Source organism: Mastigoproctus giganteus, chromosome 7 (genome assembly GCF_048544385.1).
Source record: "Mastigoproctus giganteus isolate SK-2022 chromosome 7, ASM4854438v1, whole genome shotgun sequence".
Lineage (NCBI taxonomy): Eukaryota > Metazoa > Arthropoda > Arachnida > Uropygi > Thelyphonidae > Mastigoproctus > Mastigoproctus giganteus.
This window is the reverse complement of record NC_143581.1, coordinates 67,281,353-67,302,991: the sequence shown is the minus strand read 5'-3', so window position 1 is coordinate 67,302,991 and position 21,639 is coordinate 67,281,353. Positions and strand designations below refer to the sequence as shown.

General features: G+C 36.2%; 1 protein-coding gene and 1 non-coding gene across 3 annotated transcripts in view; one reads left to right on the top strand and one right to left on the bottom strand.

The window, feature by feature from the left end:
* Positions 1-8,050: 8,050 nt before the first annotated feature.
* On the top strand, positions 8,051-8,241 carry LOC150082975 (U2 spliceosomal RNA). Its single transcript, XR_016547248.1, has one exon. It is a non-coding gene; the product is annotated as a U2 spliceosomal RNA (small nuclear RNA).
* Positions 8,242-15,040: 6,799 nt separating this feature from the next.
* Positions 15,041-21,639, bottom strand: part of LOC150082974 (large ribosomal subunit protein eL38) — a 43,226-nt gene continuing 36,627 nt past the window's right edge. For both annotated transcript variants that reach the window (XM_090376957.1, XM_090376956.1), the window contains one exon: positions 15,041-15,104. In XM_090376957.1, the coding sequence (XP_090233083.1) occupies positions 15,079-15,104 (26 nt within the window). In that variant the 3' untranslated portion in view covers positions 15,041-15,078. The remainder of the gene's footprint in view (positions 15,105-21,639) is intronic.

The following is a 21,639-nucleotide window of genomic DNA, read 5'->3' as shown; positions in this document are numbered from 1 at the left end:
CAACCCTCGCCTGAGACGAACCCAGCCACGTTGTGAAAAAGGCCCATAAAAATTCCTCTCATCAATCTGACGGTATTCGAATTCAGGTCTTTTCCACCCGGTTTGGGGAGGACATCGATTCTTCCAACTGTGCTACCTATTAGGGCATAGTTATGGCTCTGAACCTGCACACTGAACAAACACTGCCAGACTTACAGCTACATGTCGAGCAGTAGTAAGGTGCTCAAGCACCAAAACTATGGCAACCTGCACTTCATCGTCTGATACAAGAAGGGCCATTGGTAGCCGAACAGGTGAAGAGAAAACAAACAATTCTATTTGATCTTGTGCCCAAGTACCGATCACTAACTATGCTATGGCTCTAACTACAAAATATTTTTGTAGCAATAACTAGTGATATTCGGTTTGTTTAGCAGGGTCATTTATTATTTTAAAATATAAAATTTTTATTTTTCGACTTAAGAATATTTTCTTACAAACTAAGTTTCAAAAGTGTAAATGCCATCTCAAAATATTTTCTACCATTTAGGTTAAAAGTGAGATTCCTAAATATAATAAGACACCAAAGTGTTTTTGCCCCTGCGAAAATCGGGGCCTGCATAGAGTAAAACGTCAAGCAGAGGAAGAAGGCATTAAAATGGTTTCCTTTTCGATGGTGAGGAGTCAACCGAAATACCACAGTTTGTGAAAGAAAAACTACGGGAATAAATCCTGTCATCGAGTAAAATACATAATCTAGTAAAATTTTCTAAAGACAAAAGTACCCTTAAATATTAAAAAAATAAGCAGTAAAAGAACTTCGAGAATACAGCCATAATGCACAAACGGCTATATGTATTTGCACCACAGTTTTTATTTGTTTTTTTTTTTCGTATTTGGATTTGGAGAAACTATTAAAACTTTACAGCAAACGTTCTAGTCTATACGATTATTATTTAAAGTTAATTGAGACACTGGTTATATGAATAATTATCGCTTTTATATTTAACGAAAGTTGCAATGCAATCAGACTGAATATGTGGACAATAGCCTCAATTATCCAAACGATATTCTATGAAACTGTACTGCACTTGTTTTTTTTCTCGGTATTTTTAAGGACTATTGGACATTAATTATAACAATAGTATTTGAAAAATGCAATAGCATCTTTTTCGATATCATTTAAAACCATGTCACTAGTGTTTGATTATCCAAAATTTGGAACTTGATTCATAACAATGTTCCGATAACTGACGATCTCATATACACATCTTGCTGCATACAGTTTATTTAAACTTATAAGATCACACTGTCTGTTTAATGTAATTTTCCACCAAGGCAACTAAGGACATGAAGATTCATTGTATTGTATCGTATGCTATTGGCAATTGCGTAAGTCTTCAGGTCAGTTTGACTGTTTGCTGGATGAAAACCCTCAGTTCCAGGAGAAACAAATTGAACGAATTCCTTCCTCACCCGAAAGGAATTCACAGGAATTCATTCGGCCACGAAATGAAAAAGCTCTACATACAACACCTTACTTGGTGAGCCAGATCCTATAGCACATCTTTGAAATACATGAAATGCTATATCAGGGCATTCTAAATCATTCATTGCAAAGCAATAACTATCAATGCCCAGATCCACTTTGCTACTCACCCATACCCTACCTTACTAGATATCCTAAAATTCCAAGAGGACTGTCCCAATACAGCTCTGTTCGAACGAGCTGTATACAAAGTAAAGGTTTAAATGTGTATTAAGCAATAGAAGATACCACAAATGAGTTACAAGGCATACTGTGTTAATATAGTTTCAAAGTGACATAATCACTAGATGTCATCAGAATGTCTGATGTGACAACCGTCTGTTAAAATCACACTATCAACTACAACTGTGTAAAGACAGAACAGAAGATGATAAAAAGATAAAACAAAGAGAATTTAAGTGTGTGAAAATGGGCAGGTATGGCAAAAAAATTGACTGATCCGATTCGCCGATACTGAAAAAGTTGTGGGAAAAAAATCAGCTAACATCTATAGAAAATATTACAATGACACTCCAGGTGTCCATAATCAAATGCAATCCGCAGTGGTTTTCATGGTAGAGCTGGTTACTACTCCCACATCACAATTATGCTAGATATAATTGATAGTTGAGCCTAGGTTCTAGAGCCATGAGTCGCATTATTCTTCAGATCCGGCGATTGTGGCATGGGGACTGCATTGGGAACACCTATTGCAGAGTGAATGGTGTGGCTAATCCTCGTGGTTCGAACTCGAGAATTGTTGGCAGTAATAGCAGTGCCAAAAATTATCAATGATAAATAACACACACACACCTTTCACTTCTGAGTTTTATAGAAATTGGCTTACATGTTTCTGTACAACAATGTTCCCGCTTTGAAAAAAAAATTAAGTCCATCTTGTCTGACCAGCACTAGAACCCAGAACTGAATCTGATTGAACTTTGAGATGAACCAACCTAAATGCCAATCTAGGTTGTTGTTGTAGGGTTTTTGATACATTAACAACTTAGATTAACATTAACATATTTCGCCGCACGTATTATGTCTGCAAGTTAATCGCTGTGATCGATTTTCTGGTTGCTGGACTTAAAACCGGAGTTTCTGGGGGGGGGGGGGGAAATGCTACCCTCACCTGAGACTAACTAACTCAGATATATTGTGGAAAAGGGCCTTAAAAATTCCTTGCGTCCTTGAAAGAATTCCAACTCTGGTCTTTTCCACCTGACATAAGTAGGACGGTGATTATACCGTGCTACCTATGAGGGTATGCCAAATAAAAATGCTGTCACTAAACTACTAATCTACAGCTGAACCGGCAGCAAGTACACAGGAATGAAATTTCTGCTGCATGCAAAAAGGGAATGGCTGAATGCGCTTGACAACAGGTCTAAATTATCACTGGAGGAAAATATGGGCAAACAATTAGATTTTTTCGCGAGAACTATTTTTTTTTTTAAATGGTGGGTGAATACCTTTTTAGGAACATACAAATCAACATTATTACGGGGGATTCCGTCCCCCCCCCCATCATACCTTAAAATGCAGTAAACATAGGTTCAGTTTTGAACACATTCCACAAAACTATGTTTTGGCACAACTAACAATTATATTTAGCATAATTGTGATTGGGGACTAGTATCCAGCTCTACCACAACTATTAGCATTGCTCTATAGCTAGAATATACACCAATTAGCCAAAACATTATGACCACCTACCTAATATGATGTTGGTCTTCCACGTGCAGCCAAAACAGCTCGTACCCGATGAGTCATGGATACCACAAGATTTTTAAATGTGTCTTGTGGCATCTGGTACCAACACGTAACCAGCAGATCCTTTAACTCCTGTAAGGTCCGTGTGCACCGCAGATTGGAGCATCTGTGGTTTGTGTTGTTCCAACACAAACCACAGATGCTCAATGGGATTGATGTCTGGGGAATTTGGAGGACAGGGCAATACTTGGAAGTCTTCATGTTCCTTGAACCAGTCTCGAACAATCCGGGCGGTGTGGCATGGCACATTATCCTGCTAAAAGATGGCACCACCAGAGGAAACGATCGTTGCCATGAAAGGGTGTACCTGGTCAGCAATGATGTTTAGGTGTGTTGGGTCGCCTGAGCGGAGCCTGGAATTTCCCCCAATAGCCGAATGACGTCAGAGTGCCTGGCAGATGGATGATTGGACCAGGGTATCCCATCGCCAAAAGCATGACACTGCCGCCACCAGCTTGTTTTCATCCCATAATACATCCAGGCACTACCACTTACTTCCCCAGGTAGACGACGCACACGTACCAGGCCGTCCACATGGTGCAACAGGAAACACAATTGATCGGACCAGACCTTTCTCCAATCACTCAAGGTCCAGTTTCGATGCTCGCGTGCCCATTGTAGGCGGTGTCGCCGGTGACCGTGGTTAGCTTGAGCACTCGAAGAGGCCTGCGGCTATGCAGCCCCATTTTCAACAGGGTTCGATGTACTGTATTTTGTAACACATCACTCCCGTCAGCAGCATTCCAATTACCGTCAAGTTGCACCACATTTGTCCTTTTTTTTCCACGTACCATCCTTCACTCACCTCGATGAGCCATGGTCGTCCAACACCTCACCGGCGGCTAGTGGGTTTTTCCTCCTCGGACCACTTTCAGTAGGTACTAACCACGGCTGACCGCTACCATCCCACCAGTCATGCCGTTTCGGATATGCTCTGGCCATTATAATTTGGCCTTTGTCAAACTCGTTTAAGTCCGTTGCCTTTCCCATCTGAAGAACAACAGTAACACTAATTAACGGAGTTCAGTATCAAGTGTTTTTTATACCGTGTCCCGACCCGCGCACGCACCGTAGTTCACCTGCAGTTGCTTCGATTTGCATAAATCGAAGCAACTGCAGGTTATGTTTTGGCTCATGGGTGTATGTTCAATATGCTTAAAAGTTTCAATATTCATTCCAGCGAAGATATACTTTATTAAATTCAGGAAATTTTGATCAAATGCAATTAAACTTCCATCACTATTTGCCCTAAACATATTTTACTTGTTCTTACTTGACACACCGGCTGGAAAAGGCTCGAGCCTCCCGTCGATGACGCGAGGAACTTTAATGGCTTTTTTCACTCCGTGGCTGAGTTAGTCGGTCTCAGGCGTAGATAGCAAGGTTTTCCTCCCGGAAACTGGGTTTTTCGTCTAGCAAAACAGACAAATTGACCACAGAGCACATGCAATTAACAGACATATGACACACAGCATGGAAGATGAATTTAATTATTCAGGTGGCCTCAAAATAGTTTGTTTTTCTTACTTCACCTTTGCGTTTCATCCCACGAATATGCATTTCATTTAGTAAGATGAAAACATCCAGAAAAAAGGCATGCTGTTGGAATTAACACTAGTGGCATATGATGAAAGTAAGCATATAAAGCACACAAAAAAAAATAAACCTTCCCACATCGCCTGCCCATCCCCTCCAATTTGTCCAGCTGTTCCTTGAATTTATTCAAACTATCCACTTTCACAACAGATGAAAGTTTCAACAATCAACCGTCTGCTGGCTGAAACAAACCTCCACACACATCTTTCCCAGTGGCGGATTTTCCCACAGGCGCACAAGGCGCGCACCTGGGGCCTCTTAAATCGAGGGGGCCTCAAATTTCAGGTTTCAAAGAAAAATTGTTTCATTTTAAATTTTTACACTCATCTTTATTACCGTTACTGAATAAAACTATAATTTAAGACTAGAAGTTAGTAAACTCTTATGCGAATATCCCTACATATATGAAATATCTATGCAAACTAAGTGAATCTGAAGTAGAATACATATTATCACTAATGCTTAAATTAAAGTTTGTTTTTTCCTAGTGGAGGTAATTCCACGAGTGAAGAACCTTGTGACAATATTGCTCAAGAAACGATATTAGATTTGTTCGCGGAGGCAGTTCAAAACTATTCGCAACTAATTGGGAACCAATAAGCAAGCGCAGTAGTCTCTTAAAGGCTCTGAAATCACTACTGCGCTGGCTCACATGTAACGGAGCATCGTCTGTTTTTAATAGCTTTCGGAACTAACATATCACTCACGAATCTGTTACAAATGACAAGAGTTTGGTGTGGTTGGTGTTTTAGTGTAGGAGTATTTTTGTTTTGTTATCAAGTATATGTAATATCTTATGTATTGTTTATGTATTTATCAAAACTGAATTGTTTGACGAGGCGTGACATTTATAGCAAGTGATAATTGGGAATTAATTTTTTAATTCCCAATTATAATAAAATATGTATGAAATATTAATAAAATATGTATGAAAGAATTGCGCAACTAAAATGATTAAAACCGCAACACCATATCTAGAGCGCGTGCTATAGTAAAAACGTGCACGTTGAATGCACAGTGTAGTGGTACCGAAAATATTTAGATGGGGCCCTCAAAATTGAATTGCGCCTGGGGCTCTTAAGTGTTAAATCCGCCACTGATATTTCCTGCAACCAACCTTCCTCGATATGAGTTTATGTCCCCTCATGCGTGCAGTCTTAGCAAGAGGAGGAATACCATCAGCATTGAGCTTGCTCAATCCATTCAAAGACATAAATCTGCAGATGCTGCAATTTGCGGAACTAAAGCCTCTCTTGAAAAGACTACCATTTTGTTCCCTTCACCAATGTATGCAGTACCTAAAAGAATACCCTAACAACCAGAGATAGCAGAATAGCACAACAGCTGAAACAGATCTCAATGGAAACATAACAAAACCTTCATTGACATCAAAGTAAAGACTTCTGAAAACTACTGTAGGAACACAGTATACTGAAATCACTGTTTCACATATCTAGAGGAATTTTTTTTTTTTTTTTGTTAGTTGTTGGCACATCAGCTTGTGCCATAATGCACCTCCCTAGGTTTTTGCACTACTCTGATCCAAGGCGGGATTCGAACCCACGACCTTTGGGTTGCCAGGCAGGTACTTTACCCACCCGGTTAACCCGGTCGGCTCTAGAGGAAGTGGACTGGATTCTATGCAAGGCAATGTCTCACTAATGATGTCTGAAACTGATAACCAACCTGTGACACTACACAGCCTATTAATGATCTGCAAGAAATGACAACCCAGTCCGGATTTACGCATAAGCTAGACAAGCTACAGCTTAGTGCCTCACATTACAAGGGGCCTCCGCGTCAATATAGAAAAAAATAATAAAAAACAAATACCGGTAATTTATAAATAGTATACGAAAAAGTATACATCAGTATACGAAAAAACGAAAATTGTTATACTTTTTGCTTTTACTTGTAAAAAACAATTTCTCGCAATATGCTTTTGTTTCTATGATGCGCGCCTATTTTTGGAATCAATAAATTATGAATGTACCAACAGTAAGGTCAAATCGCAGATTGTATTCTTACTTATAGGGGGGAAGTGGGACAAAACTGGGTAGCTAATCTTTTGTCAGACAGTTTGTTTTCGGTGTTTTTTGTTAAAGTAACACAAATAAAGATTCATCTGTTGAGGATCGACCTCACGTATCAATACCAACTATTCCTACAGATATTTCTAGTGCAATTACATCTAATCCTGATACTGCAGATTATAAAACGGACACTGTTCCTATAGATATTTTTAAGGCAACTACATCTAATCCTGATATTTCAGACTGCAATCCAGAAAAGAATCAACAAAACATCTATAAAAAATACGATGTGGGTCTATGGAGTACTTAACGTTAGAGTACCTCCATGGCAGCACATCACACTTAAATTTATACAAAAGTAAAGCTCTGCCTAATAACTAAAAAATATATACCTTAGAATTTATTTCGCGCCCGCCAGGAAATTGCCAATTATGACATTTGAAAAGGTAGTTCCTTCGATTAACGATTCAAAACAAAACCAAACCTTTTCAAAACGAAAGTGAAGTTACCACTGTTGTGCTATACAATAGAAAACAATACAATGCAATGTTTGTAAGAAAAACGTTTCGAAAATTCTTTACAAGGATCATTTTATTTGCTGAAACAAAAAGAAAATAGAAGATAATGAAACTGTACTTCATTTATTTAATTTAAATTTCGATAGATTAAGAAAAGCTTACAAATCAAAGGCTCTTAAGTTAATACCGCAACAGTGAATCCTTCGATTAACCTTTTCAGTTTTCATTATTTATTTTGGATATATCTTACCAACCACTGAAAATGGAGCTTTATTCGGTGGCTTTTCATTAATAAATTAATTAAATTTCCAACATCTACCGTCCGAATTTCTTTCAACAGAAATTCGGACGGTAGATGGCGCCGATTCTTTAGCCACCCCTTTTCTGACCAAAAATCTACTTTATACCTAGAAAAACGCAAAATTCCTTTTAATTTTAACAATTACCTCCTTTTGTAAGTAATTTATTAAGTAAGTTCGAAGAACTATTTTTTGTGAGAAGATGAACACCATATTTTATGCATAGCTTTCATAAACATTGAGATTTTAGTAAACTGTTACACAACCACCAAATGACTGCCTACTTGAATTCGGCCTAAATAATTTCGAGCAGAAGTTTAGGGTATCGCTTCTCGGCCTTTTGGCTAAGATCAAAGTGTAGTATCTGTTCTTATCAGCTTAATATCTGATATGGGGTCCAATGGGCCCCTGATATTAAACTGATTTTTGGAAAGCGGCGAAGAGCTCGGAGCTCGCTCCACCTTTGCCACGGGTTGCCCTGGTATTGCACTACCTCCAGGGTCAGCTCACTAAAACCAATCCAAAAATAGTGAATTTTTGTAGTTCAGTATTGTTTTACTGGAAACTGCAGCCTTCGTTTATCGCAACATACTTTTGGTAATTTTTACAATGTGCGCCTATTTTTGGAATCAATAAATTATGAATATGCCAACGGTAAGCGTCAAATCGGACTGTTTATTTATAGGGGAAGGTGGGGCAAAACAGGGTAGCTAATCCTTTGTCAGAAAGTGTCTTATGTTAAAGAAACACAAATAAACAAAGATTCATCTATTCACGATCGACCTCAGGTATATTCCTACAGATATTTCTAATGCAATTACATCTGATACTGCAGACTATAAAACAAACTGTTCCTATAGATATTTTTAAGGTAACTACATCTGACCCTAATATTTCAGACTAGGATCCAGAAAAGAATCAACAAAACATCTGTACAAAATACAATTATGTGTATCTATTTAGTACTCTAAATATATCTCATTTTGGGTTCAAAAAGGACCTGTTGACTCAACACTGCAAGGATTCATTTCAAAAATCAAGTAGGGTATTTCTCCAAAGGGCTTTCACTCCACAAAAATTAATGGTGAAAAGTAGCTGAGAGTGGCTTGTATATTATCCATCAACCGTGGCTATTGTGTTGTATGCAAGCTTTTTTCAAATTCAAGTTGCACTTTAGCCAATGATGGCTTAAGTCAGTGGTTTTCAACCATTTTTTAATAATGAACCCCTAAGTAATTTATTTTATTTTGTGGCACCCCCTAATAATTCTATTCTTTAGAGGTATTAAATAAACATCAATTATAGATCCTCACAAAATTAAAAAGATACTGTACACCTTTTTATAATGAAATAAATATATACATTTAAAAAAAAAAATCCAAATTACGTGGCACCCTGTTGAAAACCACTGGCTTAAGTATTGGCGAAACCCCGTTTAAATTAAACACGAGAATTCAACTGATCATAGAGCAGCTTTGCTCACATATTTATCAAGAAAAGGTAGATCCACTTTATATAAACAAATTATAAAAGAACAAAATTATTGGAGGCAGGTGCTTCAACATATATCTACTTGGTAGAACGAGGATTGCCATTACCTCCAGGGTCCCGAGATGGATATCATTCTTCTTTCTTAGTGATTCCCTTCTATTTCTGAGTCCCTCACTCTAACTGGCTGGACTCTGTCTACATAAGCAATGTCTCACATGACACATAAAATTGACAATCCAACCTACTTGTAGCATCACATGCCATAAGAATAGATATTTATAAATGTGGCTGCAATATTGATGACACCTGAACAGGACAGGACTTTCCTAATGCATGACATTACACTATGGCAGGGGTCAGCAACTTGTGGCTTTTTCACTTTTAGCCCATATGAAGCACAATTTGAAATGGAGTTAAGAGGATTTAAAAATCAAGGACATGTGGAGTGCACAACTAAAATGCCTTAACTGAAATTGAGGATTTGGAAAGGCAAAAGGCTGCCCTTGTAATTCTACACAAATGGACGGAAATAATTAGTTGAAAAAGCAAGACCAAATTTTGTTCGATGTGTGATATGACACGTATATAAATTTGAAAATATTTGCATTTGGACTTCTCTGTTTTTGGTTTGATGTATTTCTGCAGGCAAATATTTTCGAACATATGAACTACATAAAAATAAACCAAGAAACCATCTGAACAATGCAAGTCTCTCAGCATGTTTAAAGATGAAAATTATGGCATACTAATATTTTTTTAAAAAAACACCTTCCCACTATTGAGCTGAGGTACAGCTCTTGGAATTCTTTTAAGATCAAAAATGCTGCTTCACTCAAAAAAGGTTGCCAATCCCTGCACTATGGGCATATCACTGAAGCAGGTCAGTCCTCTAAATTATGAACTAATGAAGACACATGAGAGATGAAAACAGCTACTGAACTGTGTCATCACTGCTGATAATCCCAGTAGACTGGGATAGGATGCTAACATTGGACCTACGCCAGCATGGAACTGCTCCTAGGAACAAGCCAGCCATTATATAGGTTGGATCTGCTGACACTAGACCTGTTTTGGTGTGGCATTTTGCCATTAGCAATCTGCTGGCTACTTTTGTTTCCACGCTCAGAGCGCATTCATGAAACTTTGTTCTCCACCTCCAGCTGAGGCTTTCTTGACTTAGTACTTTATCTTGCACCCCCTTTGAGTAGTAAGGCTTCACTCAAGGGTGGGCACCCATCTTTCCCCCTTCTCCTATTAACACTTTCTCAGCTCATCTGAATCTACCTGCTTACTTTTTCTACCCTCCCACTACATTCAATACTAAACAGTTGTTTAAATACACACTTCAATACATGCAATGATATAGGAAAAAATTCGTGGTACATACAGGTTCTTAGTGTGGAACTTAAACCATGGTGTAACTCCTACTATGGTTTGAATAGACTAGTACAGTATGCTTACAAAAATTAAATTACCTACGATTTTTTTTTGGAATGTCTAGACTGCTTCAAGTAAAATACTGTTGCAGACTGCATCTGTTCAGAAATGTAGGATATAAATATAAATATGTTTAAGGGCCATTGTTTTTTTATAACAATGGCCCTTAAATGTCAAAAATAATTTAGAATAATTTGTTATATTTCATGCTTCCATCTGTTCTGTTCCCTAAAATTATGTCAGCTCCCTGGCAAAGGACCCTACACAAATTCATTCTTCTTTCATAACAGCATCATCACAATGAACTTGACAGAACTGATGCTGAAAAATATATACTTTATCTTTAATGACATCAAGTACTGAAAACTTGTCCACAAAAAATTGATTTTAAAATGCTGCGCAAATTGAACTGCATACCTCAGTATTTTTTGCCAAATTCTGCTTTTCACGTTTTAAGTTCAAAAAGGTTGACCAAGGGTATTTAGCCTGTAAATTTTCATGATATAGTCCATATGTCATTATATGTTATTCAAGAACTGTATAAAGTTGCATAATATTAATTATTGTACATTCATGTTCAATAATTAGGATTTATTAGACATATTTTATGTCTGTGTGCTAAATATTTAGCCTCTAAGATTAAAATAACAGTTTAACGGTTAGCGTTCGAAGAATACAGAAGACTATGCAGTGGTTAATGTCATATGAAAGGAGTGTAAAATTGAAATACGGGAACGAATGTTTTAAAACATAAGAAATGTATTCATTGGGGGGAGGTTAAGACTGTGCGAATCGGCATATAAATATGTTTATGGTAAGAAAACGTTGCATTCTTTATGGTTTGGGAGAAAATTATTTTAAAATATATTCAACATAATTAATTAGAAATACTGGACATCAAAGAAGGAAGAAGAGGGATAATAGCGTCACCTTATGAATAAATTCATTGACTGTAGATATAATAACTACTGGTGCAAATCTAATGAATAATATATATCCGTTTATATACATAGATGACCTCTGGAAACCAGTTCTAATCAGCCTTCTGCACTAAGTGGGGCTCTGCTGTAGTCACCTTCCCTCTTCAAGAACATCTCATGGGATGCATGATGACTCTTCCTATTATTAAAGCCCGCCCCTTTCAAAATCGGCCATGTGGTAGGCAATGGCATACCACCACATTATCTGATGCCACAGAGACCACAACAAAACCAACTCCAAAAACTGCAACTATGTAGGAGGATGGGATCAGTGAACTTTTGGGTGTGACATTTTGCAATGCCGCTAGTATAACATATGATCGATGCAGTTGGAGGATTTAGTTGGTGGCCACAACAGCTCCTCAGGGAGCTGTGACTGGAAGAAGTACCTCAGTATAAGAACATTTTTCAGTGGGAACTTATGCACCACACAGTCACATGCAGAAACAAACTACTTCTTTACTGAACAAAACAATATTTCTCTTCTTGATTTACTCTCCATAACTTGGCAGCAGAAATGCCTAAGTCAGAATCATCCTCATTTAGTTTGCTATGGTAATTGACTTCCAAAATGAAGTGGAACGTATAACGTGGTGGTATAATTTGCACATACAAATTTTTAATGGTAATGACCTCAGTACATGGATTCTTAGCTTTGTTCGGATTTTCAAATGTTATCATAACATTTTAAAGAAACAAGCAACTGCTTTATTCAAGACAAAAGAGAAGAACATGAAGAAACTTTCTACAATTTTGGATGTCTAGAGTTATCAGCTTGCTTGGCCTGTTTAGGATTGTTTTGTGATTTGGCTCTTTTCCTTGGGAATGCTCAACTTAAATACCCCTTGATACTTGTTTTTAAGGCCTACCATAACATACATTATCAACACCACAAGAGCCCCAGATAGTTTTTTGAGGGAGTACTATGCTTTCAAGTTGTTCAGATGTTCAATATGCTGCATACTCCCCTTCCAATGCTAGCACTGAGAGCAAGCTGTTTTCAATTTTACTTTCTTTTTTATTTTTTTTTACACAAAGGACATATTTTGATTACAACTAACTTGCAGTGTTGATAATCAAAAATGGCCTATTTTTCAGAGCTACCATTACCTCTACTTTCCCTACCCATGCAGTTTTGCTAACACTGCCTGTTGTTTTTGTCCTTCCACAACCATATTTATTTGCTATTTCACTATCAAGTAATATTTCTGAACAACTTGCTCACATGATCAGCACAATTCATAGAAAGAATGTTCTATAGTAAAATATGCAAATAAAACATTCAGCACATGAGATGATTGCGAAATGCTACATCTATTTTTGCATCTTTCTATGCATTTATGCTTATGTGTTTGCAAATGTTAGATTACATTGTTTCCCACTGCTTGAAACAGAAAAATCACACCTACATATAGCACAAAGATCGTCTTACTTTTCAGATTTTACAATACATGGATATGAATGTGTCTTCTGAAATTGTCATTTCTTTGGCACCTTACTGAAAGACTTTGTTAATTAGCTTCACACCAGACAAGTATAATGAAATGTGCATGTTGTTCTCTGTAATGATTGCACATGATGGAAAACGATGCTATTATCCCATGGTTCTATTTTGAAATGTATATTAGAAAACCTGATGGCCAATTCATTAACAAAAATAAGCAGAAATACTTTTTTATATATTTTAGCAGTTTTACTATTATTTGTAAAAAGGAAAACAACTAAAAACTGAGTTTTGGTCAAATAAACTGAAAAATTCTGGTACCAATTATATTACAATAAGGTGGAGAAGGGATCAAACTGGGTAAAACAAATTTTAATGTACTTAAAGCATTAAAAAAGCATTAGCATTAAAATTTTAATGCTAATGCTTTTTTATTATTTTTTTTTATTTTTATTACTATTTGCTAATGTACCTGAAATGCATTATATTTCAGGTACATTAGCAAATAGTAATAATTCAGGATTGATATGGATAATGTATGTGATTTACATGAAAAAAGGAAATAAATGCAAGATTTCTATGGTCCAATTTTAATGAAATTTGGGAAGGCTCAACAAATCGTTCTAAAAGAGATAAATGTAAAATTTCAGGTCTTATTACATGAGGGCAAGTGAACGGATGTTATTGTTATTTGGTTTTTAACAATAGGCCATATTGCTCTGGAATATGCAGTGGTCACTCCCTGACCTTTCCGCATCCTCCGTATTTGGTGGTGATGGGCTCAAACCCCAGTCTAATCAAGAAGCGTGTGCTACACACTGCTGCTCCTTCCCACCTGGCTATGGAGGCACCACATGAGGGCAAGTGAACGGATAAAGAAACACTAATTAGATTTCTAATGGTTTGATTTTAATGAAATTTGCAATAGCTTGACAAGTCTCTCTAACGAGCTTAAATATAAAATTTCACAAAATTCATTCACTGGGAGTCGAGTTGTTTGATGTGGACAGACAAATAAATAATTTCTGAATTTCTACTAGTCAAATTTTAATGAAATTTGGAATGGTGAAGTTTTCTATAAGGGCAAAATAATATAAAATTTCATGAAAAGCAACCCATTGATAGACAAGTTATTACGTGCAGATGGGCATGGTGAAGGCAATAGGTGCTTTACACATATATGCTAACATGCCTAAATGATGGATTCTCTGTTGAAAATCTAGAGTTGGCAACTACGCACATTTTTCTTCAAACAATTTCTAATACCTCATAACAGTCACAGTTGAAAATTATATAGCTTTCATTCATATGGAGAATGACACGGTTTTTTCAAATTTCACTACAAGGCACCCTTGAACAACTTGCAGATTAATTTTCAACATTGAGTGAAATTAATATTTTAACAGCATTATCAAAAAGGGTATTCAATGACCCTACAATATCAATTGCACCACAACTGACAATGTTAATAAAGCAGCCTTATTTTGATACCTATAGACACCTCCCAATAGAATTTAGAAAGTGTGCACAAACAGGTTATTCTTAACCTATTTTGATAGTGGCAAGTCACTGTCACGTGATACCAACATGATGCTGCAATAGCTGAAAGCAAAGAATGGTACCATCAGATATTGTACCAATTCTTGATATATCTGTAAACCACTTACTGTTTGGCATTATCATCTAAATTGATAGTTTAGGGAGGGGACTTTAAAATCAAACTTTATTACATGTAGTTATACATCTTCAGCATTTTTGTTTTCAAAATTAAGTACTAATGAATAAATATTTCATTTAATTAAAATATTTAGTAATTTAGTTAAATTACTTTTTTTGCACTTACAATTCAGAATTCTCTATCACAATTTAAAACAAATAATATATGTAGACTCCCATTTAATATAATTCAGCCATGAAATAAAAAATACGACAAGGTGAGAATAATTCAAAATGAGCAAGACAGACATTTCTTTACAATTTTTATTTATCCAAGTAATGGATTATTTCAACTCCTTGACTTGAAGTCCTAAAAATAAAGATTAAAAATCATAAGAATGTTAAAAGCTCAAACAGATAATGAAATGCAAAAAATAAAATAAAATTAGCGCTATTTTATTTCATACAACACTTGTTCTACATGTTGAAAATCAGTGGGGGGGGTAGTCTTCAACAGGGACCACACACCTATTCCAGTGATATTGGATTGCTATTCCTGAGATTCTGTATGACCTAGCATTTCTGGCAGTAGTAGCAATACTAAATTAGTACTCAAAATGCTTGGGATTATCACTAGTTCATAATACACAATAACATTACACTATGAATCTCACTGAAGAGGTTGATCCACTAAATTATGACCTACTGAAGACACACAGGAGATGAAAACAGCAGTTGAACTGTGTCATACTGCTGATGCATGCATATGCACAACTAATGCTAATCCCAGTGGACTGTGATTAGCATCAGTAGAGAAGATAGCTAAAGTAATGATTTATTTGCACTACCACACAATTTGAACAAAACTGATGTGAGCATAATCACCCATATCTTTGTACGTAATGTGACAAAAAAAAAAAAAAAAAAAAGAAAACAAGTCTTGCATTGTGTTATGCAATACCAGTTTCCCTACCACATATAAGAATTACATTACAAGATGAGATAAGTGTTTTCTTGCCTCATGCTGTTATACTGTAACACATTTTCATGGCTATTTGTCTTTTGTAAGGACTGTTGTAGTTATACAATGCATTGATATGTGACTGGCTCACAGACTGAATCTCAAAAACAGTGAATACAAACCTTAATAAATTTGTATTTCTGCCTGCGTACCATTAAAAATTAATGACAATGTCAATGAATCAACATGGAAGATTTATAAATCAGAAATATTTAATGTTATATAAAATAATAAAAATTTTTACAATACATGTAATTTTATAAATGGTTGCATCATCATTAACCAAACAATGTTAACCACAAATTAAGCAGTCAGCTCTGAACCACATAAGGAATTTCAAAGTTTTTCACCAAATGAAGCATAGCTGAACATCTGAATTTTATACAGAAGTTGCAACAGGCATGTGGGTTTTGCTCACTGGTATATTGCTGTTCTCACTGAAATTCTGAATTTGACAGGAATCTTTCAGTTTATTAAACAACAAGAAGTTCAATACAGCCAGATCTAAATCATATGGAAGTGCTGATCCCCTTGTCTTGTAGAAATTCCACAACAATGTTGGCCTTCTGATGCGATGCATTGTCATTGTACAAAATGAAATTGCATGGGACTCTTATGAGCAGACTAAGTCCCTTTGCCACAGAAAAGAGCTGATTCTGCAGAGGATTTTGTAATTGTTATACTTGGGAGCATCACACTGAAGAATTAACCCTACCTTATCCCAAAAATTGCATACAGATCCTTATCAGCTGATGCAATCACCCAAAATTTTTGGTGGTGGAGATAATGTTTCTACTGTTTGGATTGCTCTTGTCTCTTGATTGCACAAAGGACTTCATCATGGTGACTACCCTGATCACAAAACTGGATATCATGCAAGTTATGTCAGAAGGCTATGCATGCATCCATAGCTGAACTTCTGAATTTTACCAGGAATCAAGCCTGCTTTTTTCAGCATTCAACTTCCATGTAAACAAGTGTGCACACACTCATTTCTGGGTTGCGATTCAACTATGATTTGACAAATGGAGTTGCATCCCAATCCGCTAACTTTTCTCCCAAATCTTATGGATAATGTGGAAAGCTGCTTCAATGTAATGACTGATGGTACAAGCTTTTAAAGTCATTGAATCCACACAACTACACATCTCCAATAACCCTTGCAGAAACCATATATAATTTGGTGGGTGTGTAGAACTGTTTTACAAGGTCACAATGCACAGCAAGAGATAATGGAAGAGCCTGCCATTCTGTACCAAACATGCTCAGCTCTGACAAATGTTTTTGACAATGTAGGAAGCCTGTACTAAAGAATGTGTGTAACTGACTCAGTGGTGTCCTTTAGTTCTTCACTCAAGTGCATAGTATTCAAATGCCCATTCTTTAAGATAATTCACACAAAAAAAAAAAAAATCAGAAGGCAGTCAGAGTCCCCTTAGAGATAAAGTGATCCTCAGATTTAAATGCCTATAGTGCCACTACATGTGTGTGAACATGTACTGTTGGAAATACCCTTGCCAACATTCCACATTGTCTATGAACTCAGACATTTCCAGATATTGCTGAGGGCTGACTGTTTCTGTAAAGAAAATAAGGTCAATGATCTGACAACACAATATGGTGCACCACACACTAATTATGGAATATTGCTCCACAATAAAGCAACTCTGTTGTAGAGTTAACACAGCTTATTCAGCAAATGAATGGCATTACTACATGAATGGCTTCTCAGGTGCATGATGCATGCTGCCATTAACCTTTTATGGAGCACATACATATACCTTCATTTTTCAGATGTTTCAAATAACACATTCATTTATGTGCAAAACATCTTAAAATCTAGTAGGTGCTGCCCTTATTTGTGTTTCCAAGTACAGTAAAATCCTATACAACGAACAGAGTTCTATCAAAAAATTTTGATATAATGAAAATATTTCCAGTTCCTGAAAATATTGCAAATACAGATATAAGTTTCAAATGAATTAAAAAAATTAGTTAAAATAATTTTATTGTACTGAATGTTTCATCAGAACTATTTTTCTTAAATGAGATTTACAAAGTATTATTAATACTGGAAGTAAAGAGTGATGCCTGTCTGTTGTTGCCTGATCTAAACTTACAAAAGCCAAACCTCTCTGAACTTCAGAGATCACAAGTTGGTGAAACTGAATCATGCAATACATAGATATTACTGCACACAAAAAAGCAATAATGAGTTCTTTTTATATTTTTTTAAATTGTGATTTCATTTTTGACACTTCCACTCTAATTTTGGGCAACTAAGTCAAAATATGAACAAATTAATATTTAAAAGCATTTAAGTAAAGTTTTCACTTTTACACATTGTCAAAACTGGCAGTAGTAGCAATACTAAATTAGTACTCAAAATGCTTGGGATTATCACTAGTTCATAATACATGATAACATTACACTATGAATATCACACTGAAGAGATATTCACAGTGTAATGTATTATTTCATAGTGTAGATATTCACTATGAATATCTCACTGAAGAAATTCACACCACACAGCTAGCTACTAGCAGAAAACTCATAGCCCAAGGTCCACACGTTCTGTAAATGGATAGAATTCCAAATTATACATTGCTCCCAAAAGTGTAAACAGAAATATATATACAAACTGCATAGGCTCACTGACTTAAAAAAAAAAAAAAAAACTTATATAACAATACACATACACAAAACATCTATATTTTATACAGCACACTCAGCCAACTATGTTAACTGTGAATATGTTATCAGTATATTCTCCAGTAATGATGAATTGTCTGTGACCATCGAAATTCACCATGAAGATGTGGGTCTTCGTGATGAATTTCGAACCAGCTGCCCTATTCAACTTCCTCCATGCGCCTAAAGGTGCACACATTAATTTTATAATCTGAAACCACAGTACAAAGACCTTATTACAATTCTGTTCCCACATAAAGAACACAAATCCCAATATACTTACTACCCTGGAAATAACCAAAGAATGAACCCATTCCCTTTTCCTTGATTTGCTTGTCAGGATTTGTGACAGCAGTATCATCATTATGGTCTGCAGAAGGAAACAAATCATAACTGTACTCCACACTGAGTCCAAACTATATAATATCATGTCCAACACTATCACCTTCTTGTTATGTGTAACTTTAGCCCATGGATTCGAGGATTCACCTTTTCTGGGGATATTATACAGTTTAAAAAAGATATTAGCAACTTTAGCAGAGCTGTGGATAATGGTATTCTTTTCTAAGTTAAACATAAGCCTAAACTTTGGTCAAAAACTGGCCCTTGATCTCTAGTGGGAGCAAGATCTCCCTGTGATCAGAAATGAATATAGCAAAATGTATAATTTATTTCATTTAAGGTCAACCAGAAAGCTCTTCTAACCCCCCCCCCCCAACAGAAGTCAAGGGATACCATGCGCCAAGTAGAATACCAAATTTAGTTGTAATGGAAACTCAGGTCCAAGACAGTGTGCATCCCATGCAAAAACATCAAGAACTTGGCTGGTGGCAATATGGCTTCTGAAAATAACAAAGCATATCATCAACAACTGCTCAACTCAGTGGTGCACGATAGAAGAAAAGAGTATGTGGAGACATGGTTGATACAATTCAGCCTCCTCTCCAAGACCAGAAATTGGGGGGGGGGGATTTCCCTCCAAGATCAATATGAAACCAATAACATTAAATATGACAAAAGTGGAAAAACAGGCTGAAAATATCCTCCCACAAGCTGCCACTTTTCCTCAACAGCAAATAGAGCTCTCCACACAAGGTTCTACCCCAGTCAGAGGAACTGTCTAAGCAATATATAAGAGAAACAATCTGGAAATTTACGTCAATCTGATCATTCCTATCTGTAAGAGATCACAACAAACGCCAGCACAATCAGCATAGATCAATCACACCACTGAAATGAATTGAGCAATCCGACCAGATGCCTATCCTCCTCAGCCCCTTTTTACTAAGCATTCATTTCTTTGAGAGCCAGCAATTAGAACAGCATGCAACCTCTTCTCAGTATATCCAGGCAATTGTATGTGGCCCTTTCAATTGCAAAAAGTGATGTATTAGTTTAGGTTACATTTGCCAATATGTTGTAATATTTAAGTTAAATGCCATTTAACTTAAATATTACAGACCTGTTTGTCATGCAACAGCACCATCAGAGAACAAGATTTACACTGTGAGGGGAATCCAAATATAAAATGCACTGTTCTTACATAACTATACTTTGGACAGTCAGATCCCAGGCATTCTACCTCCAAAAACTTTCTTATAGCAGGAACCATTCAAAACTTTGGAATGTCCCAACAAATGCCTTATGACCCAGTTCATGTTCCAGTTACTGTAGGTGCATCCAACCCACACCTGCAATAAATGGAACAGCACCCAAACCCACCCACATTGTTTGTACCCAAAACAAAAAAAAAAAAAAAAAAAGTATTAATAAAAAGGTGTATTAAATTTTCTACATGTCAGTAATAACACAATAATTAGCTTAAATTAAAATAAATTAATGAATAACATCAACAGTTTCCAGTTTTAGTGTATTCTTCTTTCTTGGATTAGAAATACAGATGCAGAAAACTCACTGCAATGCTGAGATAGCAACAATTAAAATCCCTCCTGTTCCCAAATAGAGGGGAGCTACATACTTGGCAAAGACCAGAATAAACTATACCCTTAAATATTACCTGCTATATATGGACCCCTATGATACTATGCAATTTATGCAGATTGCATAATTGGTAGAAACTACAACTGCCGTTCACAATGAAGGAATGCATCCACTTGTATCTCCCCCTATTTCCAGTTCTGATTTCAAACTCTAAATACACATTTTTTTAATTATGTAATCTAATTTTTCCTTAAGTAATCTATTATTTTATATCTTCTTAAACTTCACATCTTTATATCCATGAACTTGACAAATCATTGCCTAAGCTGCCCATGCACCATAGAAATTCAAATCAAATATGCCAAGCTTATGTATCTGTGGCCAATCTAATCTATGGTTGCGATTCAACTATGATTTGACAAATGGAGTTGCATCCCAATCCCGCTAACTTTTCTCCAAATAAATTTTTAAGAAAATATAAAATGAAATTAAATAAAAATGCAGATGATTTTGTATGCATGAAGATAAGCTGCATAAATTATATATTTTATATTTATAGTCTTCTCTATTAGTGAAGCGTTACTTATTCAAGGTAGTGCAATATCATGGCAACTCGTCGTGAAGGCAGAGCACAATATGAGAAAGAGCAAATGATGCCTACAACAACTACTTTGTAGTTGTTGTAGGCATCATTTGCTAAATGCCTTGTGCATTTAGTTATTTTAAATATTGTCATATACACCTTTTGGCATCTCTCATATTGTGTGATTATCTTCACAACTGGGTCGTCATGTCTGCAATACCAGGGTACCTGCCCACCCACTGATGATAGGCCAATAGCCTTGAAACATGTCTGGGTGGTGGTACTCACTGAGAATAAGTAACAATAGTCTTCTCTATTAGTGAAGTGTTACTTATTCGAGGTAGTGCAAAATCATGGCAACTCGTCGTGAAGGCAGAGCGCAATATGAGAAAGAGCAAATAATGCCTACAACAACTACTTTGTAGTTTCTTAAGAGTTGTCTATGGTGTATCTGCACACCGATATTATATAGATATTAAACTCTTAATGTATTATGCCTTGTGCATTTAGTTATTTTAAATATTGTCATATACACCTTTTGGCATCTCTCATATTGTGTGATTATCTTCACAACTGGGTCGTCATGTCTGCAATACCAGGGTACCTGCCCACCCACTGATGATAGGCCAATAGCCTTGAAACATGTCTGGGTGGTGGTACTCAGGTACC